The sequence below is a fragment of the Mobula birostris genome, chromosome 7 (assembly GCF_030028105.1).
Source record: "Mobula birostris isolate sMobBir1 chromosome 7, sMobBir1.hap1, whole genome shotgun sequence".
NCBI lineage: Eukaryota > Metazoa > Chordata > Chondrichthyes > Myliobatiformes > Myliobatidae > Mobula > Mobula birostris.
The window spans coordinates 180,037,080-180,064,569 of NC_092376.1; the positions used below are offsets into that span (position 1 = coordinate 180,037,080).

The 27,490-nt window shown below is 41.8% G+C and overlaps 1 protein-coding gene across 1 annotated transcript in view; it reads left to right on the forward strand.

Annotated features, from left to right (window-relative positions):
- Positions 1–19,258: 19,258 nt before the first annotated feature.
- Positions 19,259–27,490, forward strand: part of LOC140201026 (protocadherin-16-like) — a 31,200-nt gene continuing 22,968 nt past the window's right edge. Inside the window, exon 1 of the mRNA XM_072264662.1 lies at positions 19,259–21,958. Coding sequence (XP_072120763.1) covers positions 19,508–21,958 — 2,451 coding nt within the window. The 5' untranslated portion in view covers positions 19,259–19,507. The remainder of the gene's footprint in view (positions 21,959–27,490) is intronic.

Genomic DNA, 27,490 nt, shown 5'->3' on the forward strand with positions numbered 1-27,490 from the left:
TTCCCTAAAAATAAGTATGTGGAATTTGAACCAAGGGTTCAAGTTCACAGACTTATATCGGACTTCACGTAAAGTCAGCAGGTTGGGAAATTATATTTGCGTTTTTCTCCATGAGCGATGCTAAATATATTGAGAATTTCGATACACTTTATGTTCTTACATCATTTCGAATCATCTAAAGCATATCATGAATTGCTTTCAGTCTAGAGCTTCTTTATGCGCATTGTGCAACTCTGACTGTATTGTGGCAGTTGCCTATCCATTCTGTAGGGGAACATTCCAACAAGATCCTGGTTATCTCCTTTACCGCAATGGGAAGTCTCCAGATAGGTCCCAAAGTCCGTAAGAAAAAGTAGAGTTGCCAAAATAAAGTATGCAGCAAGTTCACAATGTTCTAATAGATTGGATAAATTGTGAGGTGTAACATGGAATTTTCTCGTGCATTTACTTCTCGCTATCTGCTTCATTTCTTCGTTGATCAGGCCTAGGAGAGAATTTGGAGAAATGTCACTGGATTATTCCATTGAGTTCTTAGATGGACGAAATGAAACTATATGGCATTTTATGTACTGCAAATCAGGATGAAAATTTTGATCAGAATGGTATTCTGTATTCCGGATGTTCTGTTAGGTATCTAGGAATTTGGAAAATATTCAAGCAAAATACTAATCTGCGGCTTCTAACTGGAAGTTCCTAAATGCCAACATCCTTTGTCCTATCAAAACGATAGTACTTAAGTTGCTAACTCGGTAGTTTGCAATACATAGTGAAACCCGTATTAATACGATGCCAATTCAATGACGACAGTGGGATTTAGTTCGAGGAGGCTGTTTGTCATACCTGTTGCTGGAGTTAGTCAATACCTTGTATTTGTATGATATATAATTGTTTCTTCAGTTAAAAGTAAAAAAAAAAGCATCATGGTATATACATTTTTCTTTGTAGGTACGGGACTGCTTGCTTATCCTCTAAGGAACGTTGAATATAAATTAAACTCGTGTTGTTATTAGTATATTTTCCTCTAAATATATTTTGATATCCTAGAAAGTCTTTACGATGGCAGACTTCAAGGAATTACTGTAGTTATTTTCGTTTGGTGATTAGCATTCATCAACTGTCAAATGTACGTTTCATTGTATCGTCGCAATGGGTATCATAAGCAAAATCAATGTTTCTCCATTTCACGTTGCCTTGAAGATGTGGTGGGGAGACATCTTCATGAATCAGTGCGACATCTCTGTTGATAGCTCTCCCTTACGTTTATTACGTAAAACGTCCTAAAGTTTAGATCCAGGATCAGTAAAGGAATTGTGATATATGATTTATGATAAGTTAAGCATGTACCAGAAATTAAGCTAGAGAACTTTAAAGAAACTGGGCTAATATTGTTTTTCACCTCAGTAGACTAGCATTCTAAAACTGTCCCAATTCATTTCGTCAGTAACAGCAATAGATCTCGCTTGTTAAACAAAAGAAAACCTGCAGATACAGGAAATGCAAGCAACACACATAAAATTCTGAAGGAACTCAGCAGGCCAAGCAGCATCTGTGGAAAAGTGTATGGTCAATGTTTCGGGCCGAGACCCTCAATCAAGACAGGTGATGACGGGTCCTGCTAAGGGGTCTCGGCTCGAAACATCGACTAGATCTCGTTTGACAGGGACTGAATGTTAGACATGGTGGCACTCTGGTTTACATTTTCCTCAAAGGCAAAGTCATTAGTTTTTTACGTAGGAAAAGATCACGGAGAGTCTTTGCATGATAGCATGTAAATTATGAAACGCTATCGGTAAAATCTGATTTATATGGCCATTTATCGCGGACAGAAATATTTTCCTTATAGAAATGAAAATACTATTGGCGTATTTGTTTTAAACTGATGCATATTCATCTTGATAAAGCAGATCTATATTTGTTTTTGCTTTGGATTTTGTACAAGGAATGGGGTGACTGTGCTCCATGAGAATTAATTAACAGCTGGAATCGACTATCAGATCAAGATTTTTAATATATATACACAGATCCTATATGTAATGTGAGGATCAGCAAGAGGAGATACTCGGTTGAATTTGATCGCTATTCTCCGGGGTTTATCTCGTGTATGATATTTAAGATATTCACTGCATCATAGTTTCTGAAACTAAGATTTACGAACAAAGTTTCTGCGGAAATTAGAATCATCTTGATTTCTAAAATAAATTTCAATTGTGCACCATTAAATATTATGCGCCAAATTAAACACTTCTTGCTTTAAGGAATGAGCTGAATTCTAATTGGTCAGATGTGAATGCTATATTATCCACCAATCAGAAGCTGAGTTGTGACTGGTGATCCGCGCAGCCCCCTTCAATACACAGCCGCCATCGCTTAAGATCAGTCGCCGTGAAAACTGCATTGCCAGCAGCACTGGGGATTGGCACTCGGTTCTTTTCACATTGGAACAATCTAAGAACATTTCTAAGCTAACAGCAGAGGATATATCAAAAAGGTACGGATATTTTCTACATCGCATTTTCACATTTAAATAAATCGCAGTTTCAGGGCATTGTCTCGGCTGGAAACCATTGGAATGATTTCTCCTGGAAATGAGAGACAATATATACTGGCTGCTGAAATACCAACTGTTTTACTGCTTGTTCACCTGTTTGGACCCTGTTAGTGGCCAGATTAGATATTCTGTACCCGAGGAATTGCAACTGGGTGCCTTTGTTGGAAATATTGCAATCGATTTGGAGTTAAATTTAAAGCAGCTGTCTGCTCGTAGTTTGCGGGTGGCGCCCAGTCCGAAGAAGCGGTATGTTGACGTCAATTTGGAGAATGGAATTCTATTTGTGAATGAAAGAATCGACCGGGAACAACTTTGCGGACCGAACACCGAATGCATTTTATCATTCGACGTTGTGCTTGAGAATCCCCTCGGTCTGCATCTGGTGGAAGTGGAGATTCTTGATATAAATGACAACGCTCCAAGTTTCCCCAGAAGCCAGATCCGCTTGGAAATTTCAGAGATTACGGCACCAGGAGCGCGATTCCCCCTCGAGACCGCGCACGATCCGGATATTGGAGCTAATTCTGTAGAGACGTATCAGCTCCTTCCCAATGAATATTTCATTCTTGACTTACAAGTACACGGAGGTATAGGGAAGTTCCCAGTATTGGTGTTGTTAAGGGCATTGGACAGAGAAACGATATCGACCCATCAGTTAGTTCTAACTGCCGAAGATGGCGGAGAACCTATGAGATCGGGCAAAGTCCAGGTAAAAATTACAGTGACTGATGCGAACGACAACTCTCCTGTTTTCTCGCAGTCGATTTATAAGGCCAATATGTTAGAGTCGGTTCCCATAGGAACTCTAATTATTATGTTAAACGCCACAGATGTAGACGATGGCACGAATGGAGAGATAACGTACGCCCTCGGCAGTCATAATTCAGCTGAGGTTCGCGAATTAGCTGCCGTGAATTCCAAAACTGGTGAAATCAGACTGAAAGAGCACTTGGACTATGAACAAAGAAAAAGTTTTTTAATAAATATTCAAGCAGTCGATAATGGACATCCCGCAATGTCTGAACATTGTGATGTCCTGGTGGAGGTTATCGATGTGAACGACAATGCTCCTGAATTGTCGGTGACGTCGATCTCAAATGACGTGACAGAAAACGCTACAGTGGGAACTACTATCGCACTGCTCCGGGCAGAGGATAGGGACTCTGGGGAAAATGGACAAGTACAATGTCGAATTCCGAACGAGCTTCCCTTTAAGATGAATTCTTATATAAATAACAATTATAAATTGTTGGTAGACCGTGCGCTGGATCGCGAAACTACCTCCAGATATGACATCACTGTAACTTGCACAGATGCTGGGAACCCCTCTCTCACATCTAAGGAAACTATCCGTGTGGAAATTTCAGATGTGAATGATAATGCACCAAGTTTTACGCAGTCTATATACACGATAAATATAATGGAGAACAACATTATTGGAAATTCAATATTCTCCCTGACAGCTTTCGATCCAGACTCGGGACAGAATTCCCTGTTGAACTTTACTATCCTGAACTCATTTGGAGCTTCATATGTCTCTATCAACTCACAGACTGGTGTTATCTTTGCTCAGAGATCTTTTGACTACGAGAAATTGAAAAACTTCCAGTTCCAAGTTAAGGTGCAGGATTCTGGCGATCCCGCCCTCACCAGTAACGCTACAATTGATGTTGTTATCTTTGATCAGAACGATAACGCCCCGGTGATCGTGCATCCTTTACCCGAGTATGGGTCAGCAGTAATGGAGACCATGAGCAGGTTTGCTGAACCTGGATATCTCGTTGTCAAGGTCTCAGCTACTGACGCCGACGCTGGTCAGAACGCCCGTCTGGCTTACCACATTTTTCAGGCTACCAATCGTGATCTGTTTACTATTTCAACAGACACAGGTGAAGTTTGGACTGTCCGGGCTATTGAGAGCAAGGATGCTTCTAAACAAAGGCTAGTGATTAACGTAAAAGATAACGGAACGCCCTCACTTTCAGCCGCAGTAACCATCGTAATATCTGTGACAGGAAGTGAAACGGTCTCCAGTGCCACCAGTTTAAGTAAAAATCGCCAGTTCTCTCCCGACCTGAACCTTTACTTAGTTATAGCATTAGGAACGACATCTATAATTTTCCTGATAATTTTAATTATCCTTGCTATGAAAGTTTATAACAGAACTGGAATGGGATGCCAAAGCAATGTCGGGTGCTGTCTGGATACAAGAAACTTTCTTAACGGGACTCAGAAGGCCAGTAGGAGCCTTCAGATACCACCGAACTATGTCGAGGTATTCGGAGGTGATCCACTTTCTCAGAGCTTCCGTTACGCGTCTTGTTCAACATTGCAGTCCATGAAGAGAGACTTCACAGCCCCTCGTGGACCATCTACATCTATTCCTTACACCCACAAGAAACCCACTGGGAAAGAAAGCCCTGGAATGTTATCTACTGAAGACTACAGTTGCAATACAAATAATGAGGTGAGCTTTCTGGGGCAATACTTTTATTGGTACGACGTTTTTATTTAGATCATTTTTTTCTTCATACTGATTTTAATCCAAATGCCTAATTTCCGTGTATTCTTTTTAATTGAATTGAATTTTGTAGAATTGCAAGTAATTCTTGATATTTTAACTATCTTGCTAAACTGCTGCGAACAAACAAACTTGTTGAGATTACTTCTGTTGAAAGCAGCTGTTCTTCCCAGATGTCTTAGGTCACTATACATTTAAAACCCGAAGGGAATCGGTATTGGGGACAAGTGGATGTTGCAAAGCGGATATCACACAAAATACTTATATACTGAAATTACAGCGTCATCTGTGCAGCTAGATTCAAGTATGCACCTTTCTAGTCGCTAATCTCAAAACGGAAATCAATGTAAGTTGATTAGTATGTAAGTGTATATATGCATTTTCCCTCAGTTTGTGCTGCCTGACAAGATGAAATATTCAATGCGCTTTGGGCTCTAATTTTGTCTCTAAATTATCCACTGTTGAGAAGCATAGAGCTTCGTATTGGCCATTAGGAAACTCTCTATGTTGTCAGAGTTGCTTGTCTAATCTAAGGAAAATGTTCCAACAGGATTCTGATTACCATCTTCTTGTTGGTGAAAGTCTGCAGAAAGCTCCCAGAGCGCACAAAAACAAGGTATATGGTCTCCTGTCACAGTCAATATATGTATTTAGCTAACTCAAATGTTTCTAATGCATAAAAAGATATATCTTCATAAGGCATGGGACATTGAGGCGATTACTTCCTTTTGCTCTTACATTTCTTCATTGGCTGGGTCTGGAGAGAATTTGGAGAAATATATCTGGGTTATTCCACCGAATTCTGCAATGGAATGAATGAATATTTAAGTAATTTTATTTACTGCTAACCAGGATGAAAAGTGTTGAATGTGCTGGGTGATGTTACAGTTTCATATTCGGGTAGTTGTAAAATATTCAATACTGATTTGTGGCTTCCAAGTGGCAGCAGGGTAGAAGAAAAGTCAACTTCTAGTGTCCTTTCATAACAATAGCACTTATGCTGATAAATCAGTATTTTTGTTTAAAAAACAATTTTGAACCCCATATTTTAAAACAATTGTGAAATGCGTGTGCTCATGGGTAAAGCTGTCCCAACCGTTGAGCACATCTACATGAAACGTTGCCATTGAAAAGCAGCATCAATCATCAAAGATCCTCACCACGCAGGCGATGCGCTTTGCTCTCTGCTGCTATCAGGTAGAACGTACAGGTGCCTCAGGACTCGCATCACCAGGCTCAAGAACAGTTACTACTGCTCAACCAACAGGCTGTTGCACAAAAAGTGATAACTACACTCATTCTATTTCTGGTGTTCCCACAACCGATGGTCTCACTTTAAGGACTCTTTATCTTGTTATTTTATGCTCTTTCATTTTATGCTATTTCATACTCGGAGTTTGTGCTGTTTATTTATATTTGTATGTGCAAAGTTATTGTTCATTCACCTTAATTGTTGTTCTTAGCTCAGCTAAGTATACCCGCAGGAAAAAGTATCTCAGGGTTGTATATGGTGACATATATGTATTCTGATAATAAATTTTACTTTGAACTTTGAATAGGATGTGAATTCAAGGATGGCACTGGAACTTAATTCGAGGAGAAGTTGTTGCTGGGGGTGGACAATGCCTAACTTCTGTTATACAAGAAAGTTCCAAAGTTAAAAGTCAAAGCAATTATATTGTGTGGAGCTTGCTCCGTGTGGGTATGAACAGCTTACTTATCAAAAGAAGTCTGAATATAAATTAACATCGTGTGGTCAACAGCAAACTTTCCCACTCATAGTACTTTGGTAGTGCATAGCTGAGGAACTGTCCAAGATGCAAGCAACCTCATAAAATACTAAAGAACTGCTGTAGAGATACTCTGCTTTGCAGGTTAGCAATCATGAACGATCAAAGTTATGATTCTTTGTATATTTATGTGGGTGTCACTGATAAGGCCAGTGTTACCCATCCGACAATGCCCTTGGAAAAGTGATGAAGAGACATCAAGATGAAGCAATGTGGCTAATGGATCTCCCACGAAGTTACTACATATGAAGTTCCAACTTTTAGGTCCAATATCAGTGAAACAATAGTGATACAGTATATGAATCCTGGACAAAGTTAAACATATAGCCGGGATGAAACCAGAAAGTGTTAAAGTACGCCAGATTATATTCATTTTCGAGTCACTATCTTAGTATTCTACAAGTTAATCTTCCATTAAAATAACTGTAGATCTCGACTAATCTCAGGACTGCAAAGAGATTTAATGGCAGAGATTATTGCATTCTGGATTGCGTTTTGAACACAGTCGATCACGTTGGAGAGATTTTACACACTGGTCCTTAATTTATGAAAAATTATGGATAATATTTAAGTGATTTGGTTATTTATCATGGACACAGGGGATCGAAACATATTACTCTTTAAGGGAACGTAATTGGCATTGCCTCATTCGTTTAAATATGATGGAGATGGAGAGTACTCATCTTGGTCAAACTGCTGCATTTGTCAACAATGTGCCCTAAGTAGTACATAACAGGAGGGCACGTTTGTAAAACCACGATGAAGCAAATATACTCGGAAACTGAATACATATAATTATATAATCAGCAAGACGAGCTAGTTTACCCAGTTTTATTACGATCCTAAAGGTTTTCTCTCACAATAGATCTTTAAAATATTCACAGTATCATTGTTCCTGAACCTACAAATCTGAAGATAATTTTTCACTAATACTTGAAATATCAATAATGCCGATTTTTATTTCAGTTGTGCAGTAATAAATATGTTAGCGCTCTGCGCCAAATTAAGCACTTCTTGCTTTAAGAAATTAGCTGAATTTCAATTGGTCAGATATGAATATTGTTGAGTCCACCAATCAGAAGCCGAGATTTGACTGGCGATCCGACAGCCCCCTTCAGTACGCAGACGCCATTGCTTGAGATCAGACGCCGTGAAAACCGGAGAGCAGGCAGCATCGGAGGATTTATAGACGGTCGGTCTCCCACTGGAATCAACGTGAAAACATTTCAATGAACACAACAGATTGCAAAAAAAAGGTACATATATTTTCTGAATCGCATTTGTCTCCTTTAAAACAATACGTTGTTAAAAGGCATTGCGTCGTATCGAGACCGTTGGAATGATTTCCACTGGAAATGAGATACAATATATACTGGCTGCTGAAATACCAACTGTTCTGCTCCTTGATCAACTCCTGGGATTTTGTTTGTGGCCAGAATCGCTATTCTGTTCCCGAGGAATTACAACTGGGTGCCTTTGTTGGAAATATCGCAGTTGATTTGGGATTAGATTTAAAACAGCTCTCTGCTCGTAGATTACGGGTGGCGTCAAGTCCGCGAAAGCGGTATGTTGACGTAAATTTGGAGAATGGGGTTTTATTTGTGAATGAAAAAATTGACCGGGAAGAACTTTGTGGATCGAGCACCGAATGCGTTTTATCATTCAACGTTGTGATTGAAAATCCCATCAGCGTGCACCAGGTGGAAGTGGAGATTCTCGATGTAAATGATAACGCTCCCAGTTTTCCCAAAAGCCAGATCCGCCTAGAAATCTCGGAGATTATGGCACCGGGAGCGCGATTCCTCCTCGAGGCTGCGCACGATCCGGACATTGCAACGAACTCTTTACAGACCTACCACCTACTTCCCAATGAATATTTCATTCTTGATGTTCAAGAGCACGATAGGGTAGGAAAGTTACCGGAGTTAGTGCTGCAGGGGGCCTTGGACAGAGAAACGATATCGGCTCACCATTTAACTCTAGTTGCTGAAGACGGCGGAGTCCCGGTGAGATCGGGCACGGTCCAGGTAACAATCGCAGTCAAGGATGCGAATGACAACTCTCCTGTTTTCTCGCAATCGCTCTATCAGGTCAGTATGTTGGAATCGGCTCCCATAGGAACTCTGATTATCACGTTAAACGCCACGGATTTGGACGACGGCCCGAATGGAGAGATAACGTATGCTCTCAGCAGCCGTAATTCAGCTGAAATTCGCGAATTAGTTAGCCTGGATTCCAAAACAGGTGAAATAAGTTTAAGAGAGTATATAGACTATGAACAACGCAAAACCTTTGTTCTGAATGCAGAAGCAATCGATAATGGCCCTTACCCAATGCCCCAGCACTGTGCTGTGGTGGTGGACGTTATTGACGTGAATGACAACGCCCCTGAGCTGTCGTTCACATCCATCTCAAATACCGTGGCAGAAGGTGCTCCAGTGGGGACTATTGTTGCGCTTCTCAGTGCAGAAGACAAGGATTCTGAGCAAAATGGGCAAGTAGAATGTCGAATTCCAAATAACTTACCCTTTAAGTTAGATTCAGATGTGAAGAACAATTGGAAACTGCTTGTAGAGCATGTGCTGGATCGCGAAGCTACTTCCAGCTATGACATTACTGTGACTTGCACGGATGCAGGGAGGCCTCCCCTCGCATCCAAGAAATCAATACGTGTGGACGTTTCAGATGTAAATGACAACGCACCAAGATTTACGCAATCGGTATTCACGGCTAATATAATGGAAAACAACGTCATTGGGGATCCCATATTCTCCCTGACAGCTTCCGATGCAGACTCGGAACAGAATTCTTGCTTGAACTTTACTGTCATGAATTCAGCCGTAGCTTCTTATGTCTCCATCAACTCGCGGAGTGGTGTCATATTTGCCCAGAGATCGTTTGACTACGAGAGATTGAAAACTTTCCAGATACACGTCCGGGTGCAGGACTCTGGAACCCCACCCCTCGCCAGTAATGTTACAATTGATGTTTTCATCCTTGATCAGAACGATAATGCCCCGGTGATCGTGTATCCTTTACCCCAGTATGGATCTACTATAATGGAGACAATGAGCAGGTTTGCTGAACCTGGTTACCTCGTGGTCAAAGTGTCAGCCACCGACGCCGATGCTGGTCAGAATGCTCGTCTGTCTTATCATATTTCTCAGGCTACCCATCGCGATCTGTTCACTATTTCGGCAGAAACCGGGGAAGTTTGGACTATCCGGACTATTGAGAGCAAGGATGCTTCCAAGCAGAGACTTGTGATTGTCGTAAAAGATAACGGAACGCCTTCACTTTCGGCCACGGTAACCATAGTAATATCAATGACAGGAAGTAAAACTATCTCCGGAGCTACCAGTTTAAGTAAAGCTCCAGAGCTCTCCCCTAAATTGAACCTTTACTTAGTCATAGCATTAGGAACGACGTCTATCATTTTCCTCATAATTTTAATTATCCTTTCCATTATAGTTCGTAATAACAGAAATGAAATGGGATGCCAATACAGAGCATGTTGCTGTTTGGAAACAAGGAACTCTCAAAATGGAACTCAGAAGGCCAGTAGGAGCCTTCAGATACCACCGAACTATGTCGAGGTATTCGGAGGTGATCCACTTTCCCAGAGTTTCCGGTACGAGTCGTGTTCGACTTTGCAATCGGTAAAGAGAGACTTTACGACACCGCATACGCGCGGTCCATCTGCCGTTATGCACTATGCGCAGATGCAACACATTGGGAAAGAAACTTCAGCAATAGTAGACTCTGAAGTATACAACTGCGGTACGAGTAATGAGGTGAGCTAGTTTGCAAAAGAATCGTTTGGGAATATTGGGCCTTTGCCTTTACGGGGACGAATTACAGTACATATCGAGGTCAAATTATATTTATGCACAGTGATTTTCATATACATTATAATTTGCTTTGTATTCATTTTATTATAATTTTCAGGTTTTTGTGCGACTCTTTGCGTTTCTAATACGTTGTTACACCAAGTCATGGAAGCACATAGGATTCGCTTATGACTTTGTACCGAAACGAAATTTAGTGAATTGCTTAGTGGTTGTTAAATCGGGTCCCATCTTCCACAGTTTATATGTTAACTGTTTCGCGAAGAACTACAGGTATAGCTGAACCCCCTTGCTGTGAGCACTTTGTTTGAAAGCAGCATTTCATCGTATATTATTACGTCACCCTCCATTTCAGGAGTTCCCAACCTAGTGTCCATGGACCCCTCGGTTAATGGTAGTGGTCCGTGGCGTAAAAAGATTGGGAACCCCTGTTTTATTTCAGATGTAAACGACAACGCACAAAGATTTACGCAATCGGTATTCACGGTTAATATAATGGAAAACCACGTCATTGGGGATCCCATATTCTCCCTTTTATATGTTGTATATGTTATATATATGATATATAACACATATATATATATACCGGTGCTGCTTGACATGATGCGCATTTCCATTATTTTTATGTTCTTATATCACGTCCTGTTGCACTGTTGGGATTTAGGATGCACAGGAATTGGGGAAGGTTTGACCTTCGATTGATTTACTATTCACAGGTTTAACTTAATATCATTTAAGATTCCCAAGAAATTGAAGCCACAGTCAATAAAACTACGTCATGCAATAATATTCTCCACTTTTGGAGGATTGTGCTGTGGGTGCAGTCTTCTGTTTTACGAATGTATGTATTAATGAAGCCTTATATTGGGCAAATAAATTAAACACTCATTGGCTACCTTACTAGGTAGATATTGTACCTTATAAAGTAGCCATTGAGTGTGTGTTCGTGGTTTTCTGCTGATGTAGCCCATCCACTTCGGGGTTCGATGTGTTGTGAGTTTAGAGATGTTCTTCTGCACACCACTGTGAAAAGGTGTAGTTATTTGAGTTACTGTCGCCTTTCTATCTGCTTGAACCAGTCTGCCCTGTCTCACAAGACTGCTGCTCACCAGGGGTTTCTTTTTTCACTGTTTTCCACACCATTCTCAGTAACCTGTTGTGCGTGAAAATCCCAGAAGAGCACTTGTTTCTGAAGCACTCAAACCAGCCTCTCTAGCACCAGTTATTCCACTGTCAAAGTCACTTGTATCACATTTCTTCTCCACTCTGATGTTTGGTCTGAGCAACAAGAGAACTTCTTGCTCATGTCTGCATGCGTTTATCCATTCAGTTGCTGCCAAATCATTGGCTGATTAGATATTCGTATCACCGAGCAGACGCACAGGTGTACCTAATAAAGTAGCCACGGAACGTACATCTTTAAGTGCAAATACTCCTAAACTTCTCCTGGTTCAGCAACAGAGTAGGATTGGCAGTGGGTGTATTGCCATTGATGTCCTCATCAAGTGAATAAATGAATATAGGAGTAAAGGAGTATTACCTATTAACAGTAAATTAACAAACTATAATTTAATCATTTAGTTTGAACACAACCAAACCGCGGTTGCAAAACCAAAATGAAAAGATTAGAGGTGTAACTTTACACTTCTACCTCCTGCATTTCTATTTTAATTAGCGTACTGTGAAAGCTTATAGACCCAAATTCGAAGATCTCCATCACACCATGAGTTTACTGGATGATAATCACCAAACAATGTCACAATGTGGGGGGAATCATCATGACCCGTTATTGCTTTCCGTTGTACTATATCTGTATTACAACAGCTATAACGACAGGTCAAGTATTTCAAGCCAAAGTATTGATAGTAAGATAGCACTCCACAACAATATTTCTCATATGAAGATGTGTGTCAATTATTGCAAATGGCAGCAGGTAACGCAAACTTCGAGACGGAATAAAATACAAATATAATCTGCTGAGATGTAAGCAAACTAAAATGAATGAATAGGTTCATTTAGATTTTCACGTGGTTGTCTGACAACGTTTCACTTCTACTTTAAGATGTGGAGTGACACGTAAATTTAAAGTAAGTGCTGTCTTAGTGGCAGCAGATATTGCTTGTTTCTATCTTTTGGAATAATTTTCAAAGAAGCATTCTTGGATTTTTATTAATGATTTTCCGTGTTATAGCTGTTTTATTAACTTTCCCGGTTATAAAGCTTTGTGAAGCCAAGGAAAGAGTACAGGAATACTTTCTACTTGTAACTTGCCCAGATAAATTGCATTGGCATGTGAAAACAATATGAGCATAAGACATAGAAGCAGAATTAGACTATTCAGCCTATCGGGTCCAGAAGATTTATTATCCCCTCCATCATGACAGATATATTATCCCCTCAACTCCATTCCCTTACCTACTCCCTGTAACCATTGACACTCTTTCTAATCAAGAACCTATCTACCTCCGCCTTAAATATAAGCAATATCCTCACGGCCACAGCCGTGGGTTGCGATGAATTCCACAGATTCATCACATTCCAGATAAAGAAATTCCTCCTCATCTCTATTCTAAATGGACGTCTTTCTATTATGAGGCTGTGCTCTCTGGTCCTAGACTCCACCACTACAGGAACCATCCCCTCCACGTCCACTCGATCTAGGCCTTTCACTATTCGGTGGGTTTCAATTAGTTCCCCCCTCATTCTTCTAAGCTGTAGCGAGTACAGACCAAGATCCATCTAACGCTGGTCATACGTTAACCCCTTTATCCAGAGATCATTCATGTGAACTTTCTCTGGACTGTCTCCTATTCCAGCACATCCTTTCATGGATAAGGGGCCAAGAATTGCTTACAATACGCCAACAGCGGCCTGACCGATGCCTTATAAAACATCAGTCATTATCGTAGAACGGTATCTGAATGTGAATAATTTAATCTTATAGATACGTATCACTGAGATGGTACAATAACTAAATATCTCCACGAAAGTGAGTTTAAAAAAATTAACTCATGACAATTATGTCAGTATTCAAAGAAATATGGCGAATTGAGAATGATGTTCTATCTCTTCTTTCTAAGCTATGGCAGGTTATAGCTTATATAATATTTACCTGACAGCCATTTCTGGACCTTGAAGATCCAACGATTAATACAAGTTAATATGCATTAAGCAGTAGCTAATCGGGGCAAAGCATTAAATCCTCCATAATCAAACTCGATTGCCTATTTCAGAGGTCAGTGCTTTTTCAACGGGCTTTGGATTTTATCATTGGCTCCTTAGCCCCTGAATTAAACGGTAATTTGCATATTGGGGGTATACAACATAGGAAAGACAATAGTACTGATTAGTTTATTTTTCCGGGACAATGGGATAAAATTCATTATTCCAAGAGCAATAGGTAGCAGCAGATAGATTGACAACCAATTTATCACATTGGCTGTTTGGCAGTCTTTGCATCTAGTTTTTGATGGATTCTATTGTATTTCATTGCTCTACTGTATATGCCTGCAAAAAAAAACGAATCTCAGAGCAGTATATGGCGACAGAGGAAATTATAATAATAAATTTACTTTGAACTTTGATCTTATAAACCAACATGGGATTAAGTATGCTATACCCTGATAATGAAAGAAATTTTATGATTAAGTCAAGCCATTTCATTTGGTTCATAACTACTATTTATTTATTTTGAGCATTTTCCTGTTGAGGACCTTGAGGCTGTTAATTGTGAATCAATTCGAGATTGTCCACGCAACAGGCCATAACGTGCAGACTACTGCGCAAGAAAGCGTCAAATATAAATTTAAACTGTGCAACGATAAATACCATTCTGTGCTCGTTTCGGACAACGCGGCTTTAAGAAATGGTGTGCATCATGATTCGCTGAATATCAGTACGCTTGTGTTCACCAATCAGAAGCTAAGAAATGTTTGGAGATCCGGACTGCCCTCTAGCATTACCCACCCTCCCTTACGTGAGATCAGAAGCGGTGAAAAAAAAAATTGGCTGGTCAGATTTTATTGCGAGAATACATTGGAAACTGAGCAAAAGCAGAAGATGGGGACGAAATGAACCGTGCGATTTATGATCCGGCAGGAGAGTCGAATATCAAGGTTTATAAAAATCTGAATAAAGGAACGATTAATGGTGGCATCAGGTACTAACAAACGTTGGAATGGTTTACACTGGAAATGCGGTATAATATATATTGGCTGCTAAAATGTCGGTTGCTATATTGCGTGTTTTATTCGTGGAGTATAGTTTCGGGCACGATTCATTATTCGATTCCTGAAGAACTGCAGCAGGGCGCCTTTGCTGGGAACCTCGCAGCCGATTTTGGTTTAGATGTAAAGCAGCTTTCGGCACGAGGTGCTCGGATCGTGTCCGGTCCCAAGAAATCATATATGGATATCAATTTGAAAAATGGACTTTTATTTGTGAAGGAAAAAATTGACAGAGAACAGTTGTGTGAGTCGAGCCTCTTTTGTGTGTTATCCTTAGATGTTTTGCTCGAAAATCCCCTAAAGCTGTACCAGGTTTCAGTGGAGATCCTTGATGTAAATGACAATGCTCCCATTTTCCCCGAGAGCGAAATGCGGCTTGAGGTCTCCGAGCTGGCTGCACCGGGAGCGCGTTTCCTTCTCGAGTCAGCGCATGATGCGGACGCCGGGCCCAATTCCTTGCAAACGTACAAGCTCCATCCGAACGAATGTTTCTTTCTGGATGTGCAAGTGCGCACAGGAAATGAAATGTTACCAGTATTAGTGTTGCAGCGCCCCTTGGACAGAGAAAAAGAATCGATCCACAAATTAGTTTTGATAGCGGAGGATGGTGGTATCCCTTTAAGGTCAGGCACCCTTAAGGTTACCATCATGGTGACGGATGCAAACGATAACGTGCCTGTTTTTCCTCAGTCAACTTATAAAGTTCGCCTATTAGAGTCTGCACCCAAAGGAACACTTATTATCAAATTAAACGCCACTGACATGGACGATGGTCCCAACGGAGAGATTATGTACTCGTTCAGCAGCCATAATTCTGTCAGAGTGCGTAAACTTTTTGATGTTAATTCCAGAACTGGTGAAATTACATTGAAAGGAAATTTGGATTATGAAGAAAGTAGCTCAATGGAGATTAGCATACAGGCAAAGGACATGGGCTTAAACTCAGTGGCCGTGTATTGTGACGTGTTGCTGAACATTATCGATGTCAATGATAACGCACCTGAGGTAACAGTCACATCCCTATCGAGTAACGTTTTGGAAAATGTTCCCAATGGGACTGTAGTAGCTCTCTTCAGCGTAGAAGACAAGGACTCGGGACAAAACGGACAAGTACAGTGTCAAATTTCAAGCAAACTGCCTTTTAGACTCGATTCATCTTTGACGAATTATTACGGGATGCTTATTGACCAACCGTTGGATCGCGAAAGCGCATCCAGGTATGATGTTACAATAACATGTACCGATGCAGGAATCCCTCCTCTCACATCTCAGGAAACCATTCGCTTGGAGGTTTCAGATGTAAATGATAACGCGCCAAGATTTATGCAGCCCGCATACACCGCTAGTGTCATGGAGAATAATGTGATTGGTGCTTCTATATTACAGATAAGTGCCGTCGATCCAGATGTAGGGCAAAATTCCAGATTGAAATTTTATATTCTAGAGTCTCAACATTGGAACCCCCAAGAAAATTCTTACGTCTCTGTTAATTCAGAGAGTGGCATCATATTTGCTCAGAGATCGTTTGACTACGAACAACTGAAGAAGTTCCAGATCCAGGTTCAGGTGCAGGATTCCGGAGTCCCGCCGCTCTGCAGCAACGTTTCAGTGGAGGTTGTTATACTCGATCAGAACGACAATGCCCCAGTGATTGTGAATCCTCAGCCCGAATACAGAACAGAAACAATATCTCTGTTCTCTGAACCAGGATCCCTCGTTGCCAAGATAGCAGCCACCGATGCTGACAGTGGTCAAAACGCCTTTCTCTCTTTCCAGATTTTTCAAGCCACCCATCATGATCTTTTTACTATTTCTCCGGAGACTGGCGAAATTTGGACTATACGTCGGATCACAAGCAAGGATGCCCCTAAGCAAAGGCTAGTGATTGTGGTCAAAGATCATGGAACTCCTTCACTCTCATCTTCTGTGACCATAGCATTGACTGTGGTTGGGACTGACAGTGAAAAGTTCTCAGGTGCTAATGGTTTACCTAAAAGTCTGGGGTTCACACGCCATCTTGGTTTTTCTTTGGTCATAACGTTTGGGATAACATCTACAGTTCTCTTTGTTATTTTACTTATCCTTGCTGTTAAGATTTATAGAAACAGGCAGGGATCCGGAGGACATCACTGTTCCTGTTGCTGCCTTGGATCAAGAGATTCTCTGAATGGAATTCAAAAGGCCAGTCGAAGCCTGCAGATACCTCCAAATTACGTCGAGGTATTCGGGGGCGATCCACTCTCTCAGCGTTTTCCTTACGAGTCATGTTCAACTTTGCCGTCGACGGATGTCAAAGCATGTGGGCATTCCACAGGCGATCATTATCTACAGAATGAGGTTTTCAGGAAAGACAAACCTGAAAGTGGCAATTACAGCAACACTATAAATAACGAGGTGAGGCACTTCTTAAAATCAATAAGATATATTCAGTTGGTTTGGTTTGGATGTGTTTGATGCTGACTGGATGTGAGTCAATTTTCAATCTCCTCTTTGTTCAATGTTTATGAATATCTCTATTATTTCTGAGCATTTCTGTTCCCTTTTTTTAAGATCAGGGTAGGTATCTGATCACAGAAACAAACACATGGATACCCGTCCCCACCCCCACATTGAATCTTTGCAGCTATCTTCACCAAAGATCTGTGTAGGCAGGGTTATTATTCATTTTCAGGACAGGAATAGGTAAATTTTATAAGTGCAACAAAATCAACGACTAATATGAGTGCATAAAGTTTAAATCCAAAGATTATTTCTGTTTTGATCATAATGAATTGCGGCGACCATATGATGTAGTTCAGCTATTACGTCTGATACTGTGTTCGTACTTCTCTGAAGTTGTTTGCATATGTTTTTACAAAAACAATTGTAAAATCTTTAAAAAGATATTCTCTGAAGTTCCACGTGATTTTATTGCTAGCTCAATAGACAGTCGGGTATATTCAACTATCTGTTGAAATTATCTTGCTCTCTATTTATGTATTGCCAATCTCAGCAGGAATTCTCCGACGTAGATTACCAAGCATGCGCAGAACAGTTTCCTTGTGACCATCACTGGGTTTCTATTCAGCGCTTGCATGCAGCTTACTTAGTAACTGAACCTAACGTATATCTAATGTCTGGATTCGCCTCAAGATGTCAGCAAATGTTATACTTCAAACAACTCAAACGATAATGCTAAGGGCTATACATTCTGTTCATATTTTTGCCCATATTGTATCAGCTGCTCCATCGAGAAAGTTAAATATATTCAGTAACACACAAAAAAAAATGCTGGAGGAACTCAGAAGGCCCTAAGGGAGGGTTTTGGCCCGAGATGTCGACTCCTTATTCCTTTCCATAGTTTCTGGTGCCCTGCCAAGTTCCTCCAGCATATTGTGTGTAGTACTCAAGATTTTCAGTATCTGGCGGACCTCTTATGTTTAAAATTAAATAAGTTGTTGCTTTAAGACATTTCATGTGACTCGGGTCTCCAAATTTAAGTATCGATGGTTTACTTAGTGAAGGTTTCATTATGCATTAGTGCCAAATAATAACAAGTATTGCTTTATAGTTATATCATGTGCCTTCAAGATAGGAATTCGCGTTTTAACGCGTCTTCTCCTTGTTACACAAGATCCATCCTGTTTTATAATCCATTACTTGCATCATAATTCCCAACGTTTTCTGTTCACAAAGTAGTTTCGAATTTACATCATAATTAGAACATTTTACGTCCGTGGTTGAGAATGTAAAACTATATTTTTGTTTAGGGGATGCAGCAATGTAAGAAGCCCTTGCGGCCAACGAGCCCACTTACACCCATGTGACCAATTAACTTACTGTCCCGTACGTCTTTAGAGAAAAATGGAGCAGTCGGAGGAAACCCATTTCACGGGAGAACGTGCAAACACCTTACAGTCAGAAGTGGGAATTGTACCAGGAACTCTGGCTCAGTGATAGCTTCACTAACCGCTTCGCTACCTGCCGCCCTTAACCCCTATTGTGTTCCGGTTTATTGTGTTAAGTTAAATAGAGCTAAATATACGTTTATTTTACAGCGAATGTGAAATATTGATAAATATATGCGTCAAAAACATTTTCCCAGGAATAATTTGACAAAATAAAATTGTAATAATAATGGGATAGAAATATTTGATTTTTAACTGTACAGCTAAAAATGTTAATTTTAACCAAATAGTCAGATACGACGTTGCGGCTTTAAGAAACGTTCAGTGCGGGAATTGGCTGAACGTAAGGGATTCCGTCCGCCAATCAAAAGCAGCAATGTTACTGGCGATCTTGACTGCCCCCTTCCCTCCCGGTCCACCATCACAGACGATGCAATCCTGAATGGCGGACTGCCGAGAGCTTGCTTGGTTTATTCCGCTACTCATGAGCTTCAGAAAAAAACAAGGGTTGCCGGAAGGAATCTCAAAGGCTCGCAAAACCCATTTTGTCTTTTTTTTTATTTGTGTGTATCTATGTGTTTTTTAACGTTTGCTCACCAAGGACATGATTTATCAAGAAATTAATGTGGAAGACTGAACCGACTGCGCCGTGTAGCGCTGAAATAATTGGAATGTTTTGTACCTGCGATGGAATATTATCAAATATTTTGGAGGCTAAACTGGCATTTGCTGTATTGTGTCTTCTTTGAATGGGCCGTGGCTTCTGGACAGATTCGTTATTCAATCCCTGAAGAACTACAAGTGGGCGCGTTTGTTGGAAATATCGCAGATGATCTGGGTCTACGCACAAGGGAGCTCTCAGCTCGCAATTTTCAGATTGTGCCTGGTTCCCAGAAACAGTATTTGGAGGTAAATTTAGACAATGGGATTATGTCTGTTATAGAGAAAATCGACAGGGAGCAGTTATGTGGAACGAGCCTCGCGTGCACTTTGTCTTTGGAGGCTGTAGTCGAAAATCCGTTGACTGTGTATCACATCGAAGTGGCGATTCTCGATATAAACGACAATTCTCCCAGTTTCCCAAATAGCCAACTTCGCCTTAAAATCTCCGAGCTTGCTGCACCGGGAGCGCTCTTTCCCCTGGAGTGTGCATACGATCCAGATGTCGGAACCAATTCCCTGCAAACCTACCAGCTAGCTGCTAACGAGTATTTCGTATTAAATATTGACTCGCGCGGTGGAACCGGTAAATTGCCAATATTAGTGCTGGAACGGCCTTTGGATCGGGAAAAGCAAGCAACACATAAATTGGGACTGCTTGCCAAAGACGGCGGTATTCCTGCTAAGACTGGCACTGCTGATATAATTATTGCAGTGCAGGACGAAAACGACAACGCACCCGTCTTCCCAAACTCCGTTTACAGAATTAATCTGCCAGAAAATGTACCCAAAGGGACACTAGTTATCAGATTAAATGCCACTGATCTAGATATTGGCTCTAACGGTGACATATCATACTCATTCAGTAGTCAGAATTCAGCTAAAATCCGTGAATCGTTTTCTGTGGACTCCAGAACAGGGGATATCAGAGTGAAAGGAAATCTGGACTATGAGGAATACAGTGCGTTTGAAATCAACGTGCAGGCACTGGACCAGGGTACGAATCCAAGTGCCGGGTATTGTCACCTTGTGGTTAATATTATCGATGTCAACGATAACGCCCCTGAGGTAAAGTTAACCTCTTTATTCAGCCCTGTTCGTGAAGATTCACCACCTGGGACTGTGGTTGCTCTGATTGGTGTGTCAGACCAAGACTCGGGGGCAAATGGGCAGATAGAGTGTGAAATTACGGACGGATTACCCTTTATACTGGATTCGTCCTTGAGGAATTATTACAGATTACTTACTGAGAAGTTGCTGGATAGAGAAAATACCTCGAGTTATGACGTTTCTGTCACGTGCAGTGACTTGGGGTCTCCTCCTCTCGCATCCAGGAAAACAATTACGGTGGAAGTTTCGGATATCAATGACAACGCGCCACACTTTACGCAGTCATCCTACACAGCCTACGTAATGGAGAACAACGTCATAGGGGCGTCAATCATCACAGTGACGGCGGTTGACCCAGACCTGAGCCAGAATTCCCAGGTATTTTACTCAATTCTGGAGAAGCAATCGCTGAGTGAGCCTTTGTCCACTTATGTCAGCGTCAATTCCAAGAACGGGGTTATATTTGCTCAAAGGGCTTTTGATTACGAGCATCTCAAAAGTTTTCAGGTCGAAGTCCAGGCCAGGGATTCTGGAGACCCGCCACATATTGCCACCACTTCGGTAGATGTAATTATCCTTGACCAGAATGACAACGCCCCGGTGATCGTGCACCCGGCCACAGCACACGGCTCAACAGCATTGGAAACAGCATCCCGCTTCGCCGAGCCAGGCTATCTGGTCACCAAACTTACAGCAACCGACGTTGACTCGGGCCAGAATGCACGTCTCTCTTACCGGATTCTACAGTCCACTGACCCCGGACTTTTCACCATCTCACCCGATACGGGAGAAATATGGACAATTCGCAAGTTTGCGAGGAAGGACGCAAACAAGCAAAGGCTGATTGTTGTGGTAAATGATAATGGGGCGCCGGCACTTTCTGCTACAATGACTCTTATCTTGTCGGTGGCGGAAGACGATACGGAAATTATTTCTCGTGTGAACGATTCATCTGAAGATGCAGGATTGACCGGTGACATAACATTCTACTTAATTATAGCTTTAGCGATAATCTCATCCACTTTCTTCGTTATTTTAATCGGTCTTGCCACCACAGTGTACAGAAACAGAACTGGGTTTGGCGCCTATGCATGTTCCCTAGATACATGCTATTGTTTTCCAAAGAGGACCTCGTTCAATGGTTTCCAAAAGAGCAGAACTCTCCAGATACCACCGAATTACGTTGAAGTATTTGGGGGTGATCCTCTTTCTCAAAGGTTCCGTTATGGCACCTGTTCCACTTCCAATTCGACAAAGGGAGCGTTCTTGTACTCCGGCGGGTACAGAGGTGAAGCCAAGGGTGAAATTGTGTGCAGTAACGAACAGTCTCAATCATTATATTCTAACCATTGTAGCAGCATTCATAAGGTGAGATGATTGTGTAACTTGGCCGGTCCATAAATGCACATAACTGCGGTATATTGTTGCAGATAAATAATTCTTAACTTGCTCTTTAAGATTTTTATAAGCAACAAATAAAATGCTTGAAGAAGTCAGTGGGTCAGGCAACATCTATGAAGGGAAATGGACAGTCGACCGTTCGAATCCAGACCCTTCATAAGGACTAGTTGATATCAAAACTGACGCACTGAATTCTTCCGGCTTTTTGTATGTTGCTCCAGAGTTCCAACATCTGTAGTCTCTCATGTCTCCTTTGCGCTTTTCCCAATTGACCTGTGTAAAGTAAACTCCACACTTCACGTGGCACCCTTCAGATTGATGCGACGTTAACAATTAATGTAATTCGTTGGTTGTTTTTGAAATTTCTCCTACTTGGCAATTGGTCGTATAATTTTATGTTGTAGGTGACATCAGTTCGTTGCACGTGTAAGATAAAACTTCTTTGCAATCAGATAGAGAATATGCGTTCACCCCTCGGTCAGACTTGAACGTGATGGCAGGTACATTCTTCATCTGGGTTGATATATAACAATCATAACGAGCACCTGATAGCAGCTAATATACTAAAACATGCTGTTTTGCTTTGATAGGTAACATTTCTTTTTGTTGAGGATATGGTGTCATCAAAGCGCCAAAACTGGTGTATCTGTGTATGCACTTAATATTCACGGGGTCGCGTGCTCTAAGCAGAAAGGAGTGAAGTAAGGAACAATGTTGTATTCCTAAGATTGAAAACACAGTTATGAAGGTGAAGGTGTACAATGAATTAATTATATAAAACGCATGGACTGACTGGAGATGACTCAATAGGGCAAATTTATTTAATAGCATAAACACGAATAACTATATCGATGTTATGCAAGAGCATAAGAGCACCACAACAGTGTAACAGTAGGCCTTTCGACAGTGGACTATATACATCCCCTCCTTATCCAGTTTCCCTCACTATCTTCATTTCTTACCAGATTCAATACTCGACAGTCATTTGTTGTGTCCACATCTCACTTTTCGGCCTCCTTCGCTATCTCCATTCATTCCATCCCACTCAGCATCACTTTATCTGTCCACACTTACAATCCTATATCTACCTCATTAGTTCCTCCCTCAATGCTCTCACTCAGCTCTTTATACTGTCTATGCCCTTTACACACTCAGTCCTGGTGCAGGTCTAGACTTCACCTCTTTATACTGCCTCTCTTCCCTTTACAGTCTTGATGCAGGGCGGTGACTGAAACGTAGACGACCCTCTGCAACCTCAGACACTGCTTGACGCACTGAGCTCCTCCAGCAGCTTCTTTGCTTACTTTGGGCCAGTCAGTCTCTTGTGCCCGCTGAAACATTCAAAAAGATCATCACTACTCCTTAGTACCTGAACATCACTTACACACGGCATCCTCACATGCCTTGATTTCCTCAAAAGTCAAAGTAAATTTATTATTGAAGTACGTATAGATCACCATAGACTACCCTGAGATTTATTTTCTTGCAGCTATTTACAAGAAAGCAAAGAAAAATACACTAGAATTCACTGAAACAAAAACTGGCCAACAACCATTGTGCAAATAGATAAGTAAATAGTACTGTCAATATGAGTTGTGAGTTCTTCAAAGCGAGTCTGCAGGTTGAGAAATCAGTTCAGAGTTGAGGTGAATGAAATTATGCATGCAGGCTCAGGAGCCTGATGATTGTAGGCTAATAAATGTTCCTGAACCTGCTGGTGTGCGATCTTGGGGGTCTGCACGTTCAGCGCGATTGTAGTAGTGAGAAGACAGCATGGCTTGAATGAGAGCGCTTGATGATAGGCGCTGCTTTCATGTGACAACGCTCCTTGTAGATATGGTCAGCGGTGGGCAGACAACAGACAATAGACAATAGGTGCAGGAGTAGGCCATTCGGCCCTTCGAGCCAGCACCGCCATTCACTGTGATCATGGCTGATCATCCACAATCAGTATCCATTTCCTGCCTTATCCCCATAACTTTTGATTCCGCTATCTTTAAGAGCACTATCCATCTCATTCCTGAAAGCATCCAGAGACTTGGCCTCTACGGCCTTCTGGGGCAGAGCATTCCATACATCCACCACTCTCTGGGTGAAAAAGTTTTTCCTCAACTCCGTTCTAAATGGCCTACCACTAATTCTTAAACTGTGGCCTCTGGTTCTAGAAACATAGAAAACGTAGAAAATAGGTGCAGGAGTAGGCCATTCGGCCCTTCGAGCCTGCACCGCCATTTATTATGATCATGGCTGATCATCCAACTCAGAACCCCGCCCCAGTCTTCCCTCCATACCCCGTGACCCCCGTAGCCACAAGGGGCATATCTAACTCCCTCTTAAATATAGCCAATGAACTGGCCTCAACTGTTTCCTGTGGCAGAGAATTCCACAGATTCACCACTCTCTGTGTGAAGAAGTTTTTCCCAATCTCGATCCTAAAAGGCTTCCCCTCTATCCTCAAACTGTGGCTCCTCGTTCTGGACTTCCCCAACATCGGGAACAATCTTCCTGCATCTAGCCTGTCCAATCCCTTTAGGATTTTATACGTTTCAATCAGATCCCCCCTCAATCTTCTAAATTCCAACGAGTACAAGCCCAGTTCATCCAGTCTTTCTTCATATGAAAGTCCTGCCATCCCAGGAATCAATCTGGTGAACCTTCTTTGTACTCCCTCTATGGCAAGGATGTCTTTCCTCAGATTAGGGGACCAAAACGGCACACAATACTCCAGGTGTGGTCTCACCAAGGCCTTGTACAGCTGCAGTAGTACCTCCCTGCTTCTGTACTCGAATCCCCTTGCTATAAATGCCAGCATAGCATTCGCCTTTTTCACCGCCTGCTGTACCTGCATGCCCACTTTCAATGACTGGTGTATAATGACACCCAGGTCTCGTTGCACCTCCCCTTTTCCTAATCGGCCACCATTCAGATAATAATCTGTTTTCCTATTTTTGCCACCAAAGTGGATAACTTCACATTTATCCACATTAAATTGCATCTGCCATGAATTTGCCCACTCACCCAATCTATCCAAGTCACCCTGCATCCTCTTAGCATCCTCCTCACAGCTAACACTGCCACCCAGCTTCGTGTCATCCGCAAACTTGGAGATGCTGCATTTAATTCCCTCATCCAAGTCATTAATATATATTGTAAACAACTGGGGTCCCTTGCGGTTCTGGACTCACCCATCAGCGGGAACATGCTTCCTGCCTGCAGCGTGTCCAATCCTTTCATAATCTTATATGTTTCAATAAGATCCCCTCTCAGCCTTCTAAATTCCAGAGTATACAAGTCCAGTCGCTCTAATCTTTCGACATATGACAGTTCCGCTATCCCGGGAATTAACCTTGTGAACCTACGCTGCACTCCCTCAATAGCAAGAACGTCCTTCCTCAAATTTGGAGACCAAAACTGCACACAGTACTCCAGGTGTGGTCTCACCAGGGCCCTGTACAGCTGCAGAAGGACCTCTTTGCTCTTATACCCAATTCCCCTTGTTATGAAGGTCAGCATGCCATTAGCTTTCTGCACTGCCTGCTGGCTTTCAGTGACTGATGGACAAGAACACCCAGATCTCGTTGTGCTTCCCCTTTTCCTAACTTGACTCCATTTAGATAATAATCTGCCTTCTCGTTCTTACCACCAAAGTGGATAACGTCACATTTATCCACATTAAACTGCATCTGCCCACTCACCCAGCCTGTCCAAGTCACCCTGCATTCTCAAAACAGAGCTTTGACTGTGATGGGCTGGGCTGTATCCACCACCTTCTGTAGCCTTTTTCCTTCCTGGGCATTGCTGTTTTCATACCAGACCTTGATGCGACCAGCCAGGATGCTCTCCTCTGTGCATCTACTTCTATAAGAAAGGCTTTGTCATTTTTAGACAAAGTTGCACAAACTGAAGCCGAATCTACGAAAATTTCTAAAAAAAAAAAAAAAAAAAAGTAGAGGTGCTTTGGTGCCTTCTTTTTGAGTAAACGTAGGTGCTGGTCCCAGGACAGATAATCTGATATGTTAGTAACTCAAAGTTACTTAGAAATTCAAAGTTTCCTCCGATCTCCTAAAGGGGATTAGCGATGGGCCAATCTTCCTCCTGTAGTCGATAATCAGCTCTTTGGTTTTGCTAACGTTGAGTGAGAGGTTGTCTGCAAATCACCATATTTTCAATCTCCCTCCTATATGCTGATTCGTTACCACCACTGCTTCGGCCCTCAACAGTGCTATCGTCAACAAGCTTAAATATTGCAATAGAGCTGTACTTAGTCACACAATCGAAGATCTAAAACGAGTAGAGCAGGGAGTGGCCACGCAGCCTAATGCTGCACCTGTGCTCATGCTGATTGAGGAGGGGAGGTTGTTGCCCATCGTACTGGTTGGGGTTTGCAAGAGAGGAAAGCGGATATCCAGGAAGGTATCGAGGCCTAGGTCTTGGAGCTTAGTGATTAGTTTTGAGAAGATGCAGTGTTGAATAATGAATTATAGTCAATGAAGAGCACCTGGATGTATAAAGGGGATGTAGTGTAGGTAAAGGGGATACAGCGGATGTGGTATGCTTGGGCTTTCAGAAGGCCTTTGTCAAAGTGCCACACATGTGGCTGCTTAGCAAGTTAAGAGCCATGGTATTACAGGAAAGTTACTAACATGGTTAGAGCATTGGCTGATTGGTAGGAGGCAGCGAGTTGGAATAAAGGGATCCTTTTCTGGTTGGATGCCAGTGGTGTTCCGCAGGGTTCAGTGTTGGGACCACTTCTTTTTATGCTGTATATAAGTGATTTAGATTATGGAATAAAGGGCTTTGTTGCCAAGTTTGCAGATGATACGCAGATTGGTGGAAGAGCAGGTAGTGTTGAGGAAACAGGTAGGATGCAGAAGGAGCTAGACAGATTAGGAGAATCGGCAAGAAACTGCCAAATGAAATAAATGATAGTAGAAATAAATGTGCAGCCTATTCTCTAAATGGGTAGAAAATCCAAAAATCTGAGATGCAAAGGGTCTTGGGAGCCCTTATGCAGAACACCTTAATGGTTAACTTGCAGGTTGAGTCGGTGGTGAGGAAGGCCATGTTAGCATTCATTTCAGGAGATTCAGAATGCAAGAGCAAGGATGTAATGCTGAGGCTTTATAAGGCACTGGTAAGGCCTCACCCTGAGTATTGTGAACAATTTTGTGCCGCTCATCTTAGAAGAGATGTGCTGGCATTGGAGAGGGTCCAGAGAAGGTTCACAAAGATGATTTCAGGAATAAAAAGTTTATCATATGAGGAACGTTTGATGGCTGTTGGTCTGTACTCGCTGGAATTCAGAAGGATGAGAGGAGATCTCATTGATACCTTTCGAATGTTGAAAGTCCTAGATAGAGTAGATGTGGAAAGGACATTTCCCATTGTGGGAGAGTCTAGGACAAGAGGGCACAGCCTCAGGATAGAGGGACGCCCTTTCAAAACAGAGATGCGGAGAAATTTCTTTAGCCAAGGGTGGTACATTTGTCGCATTTGTTG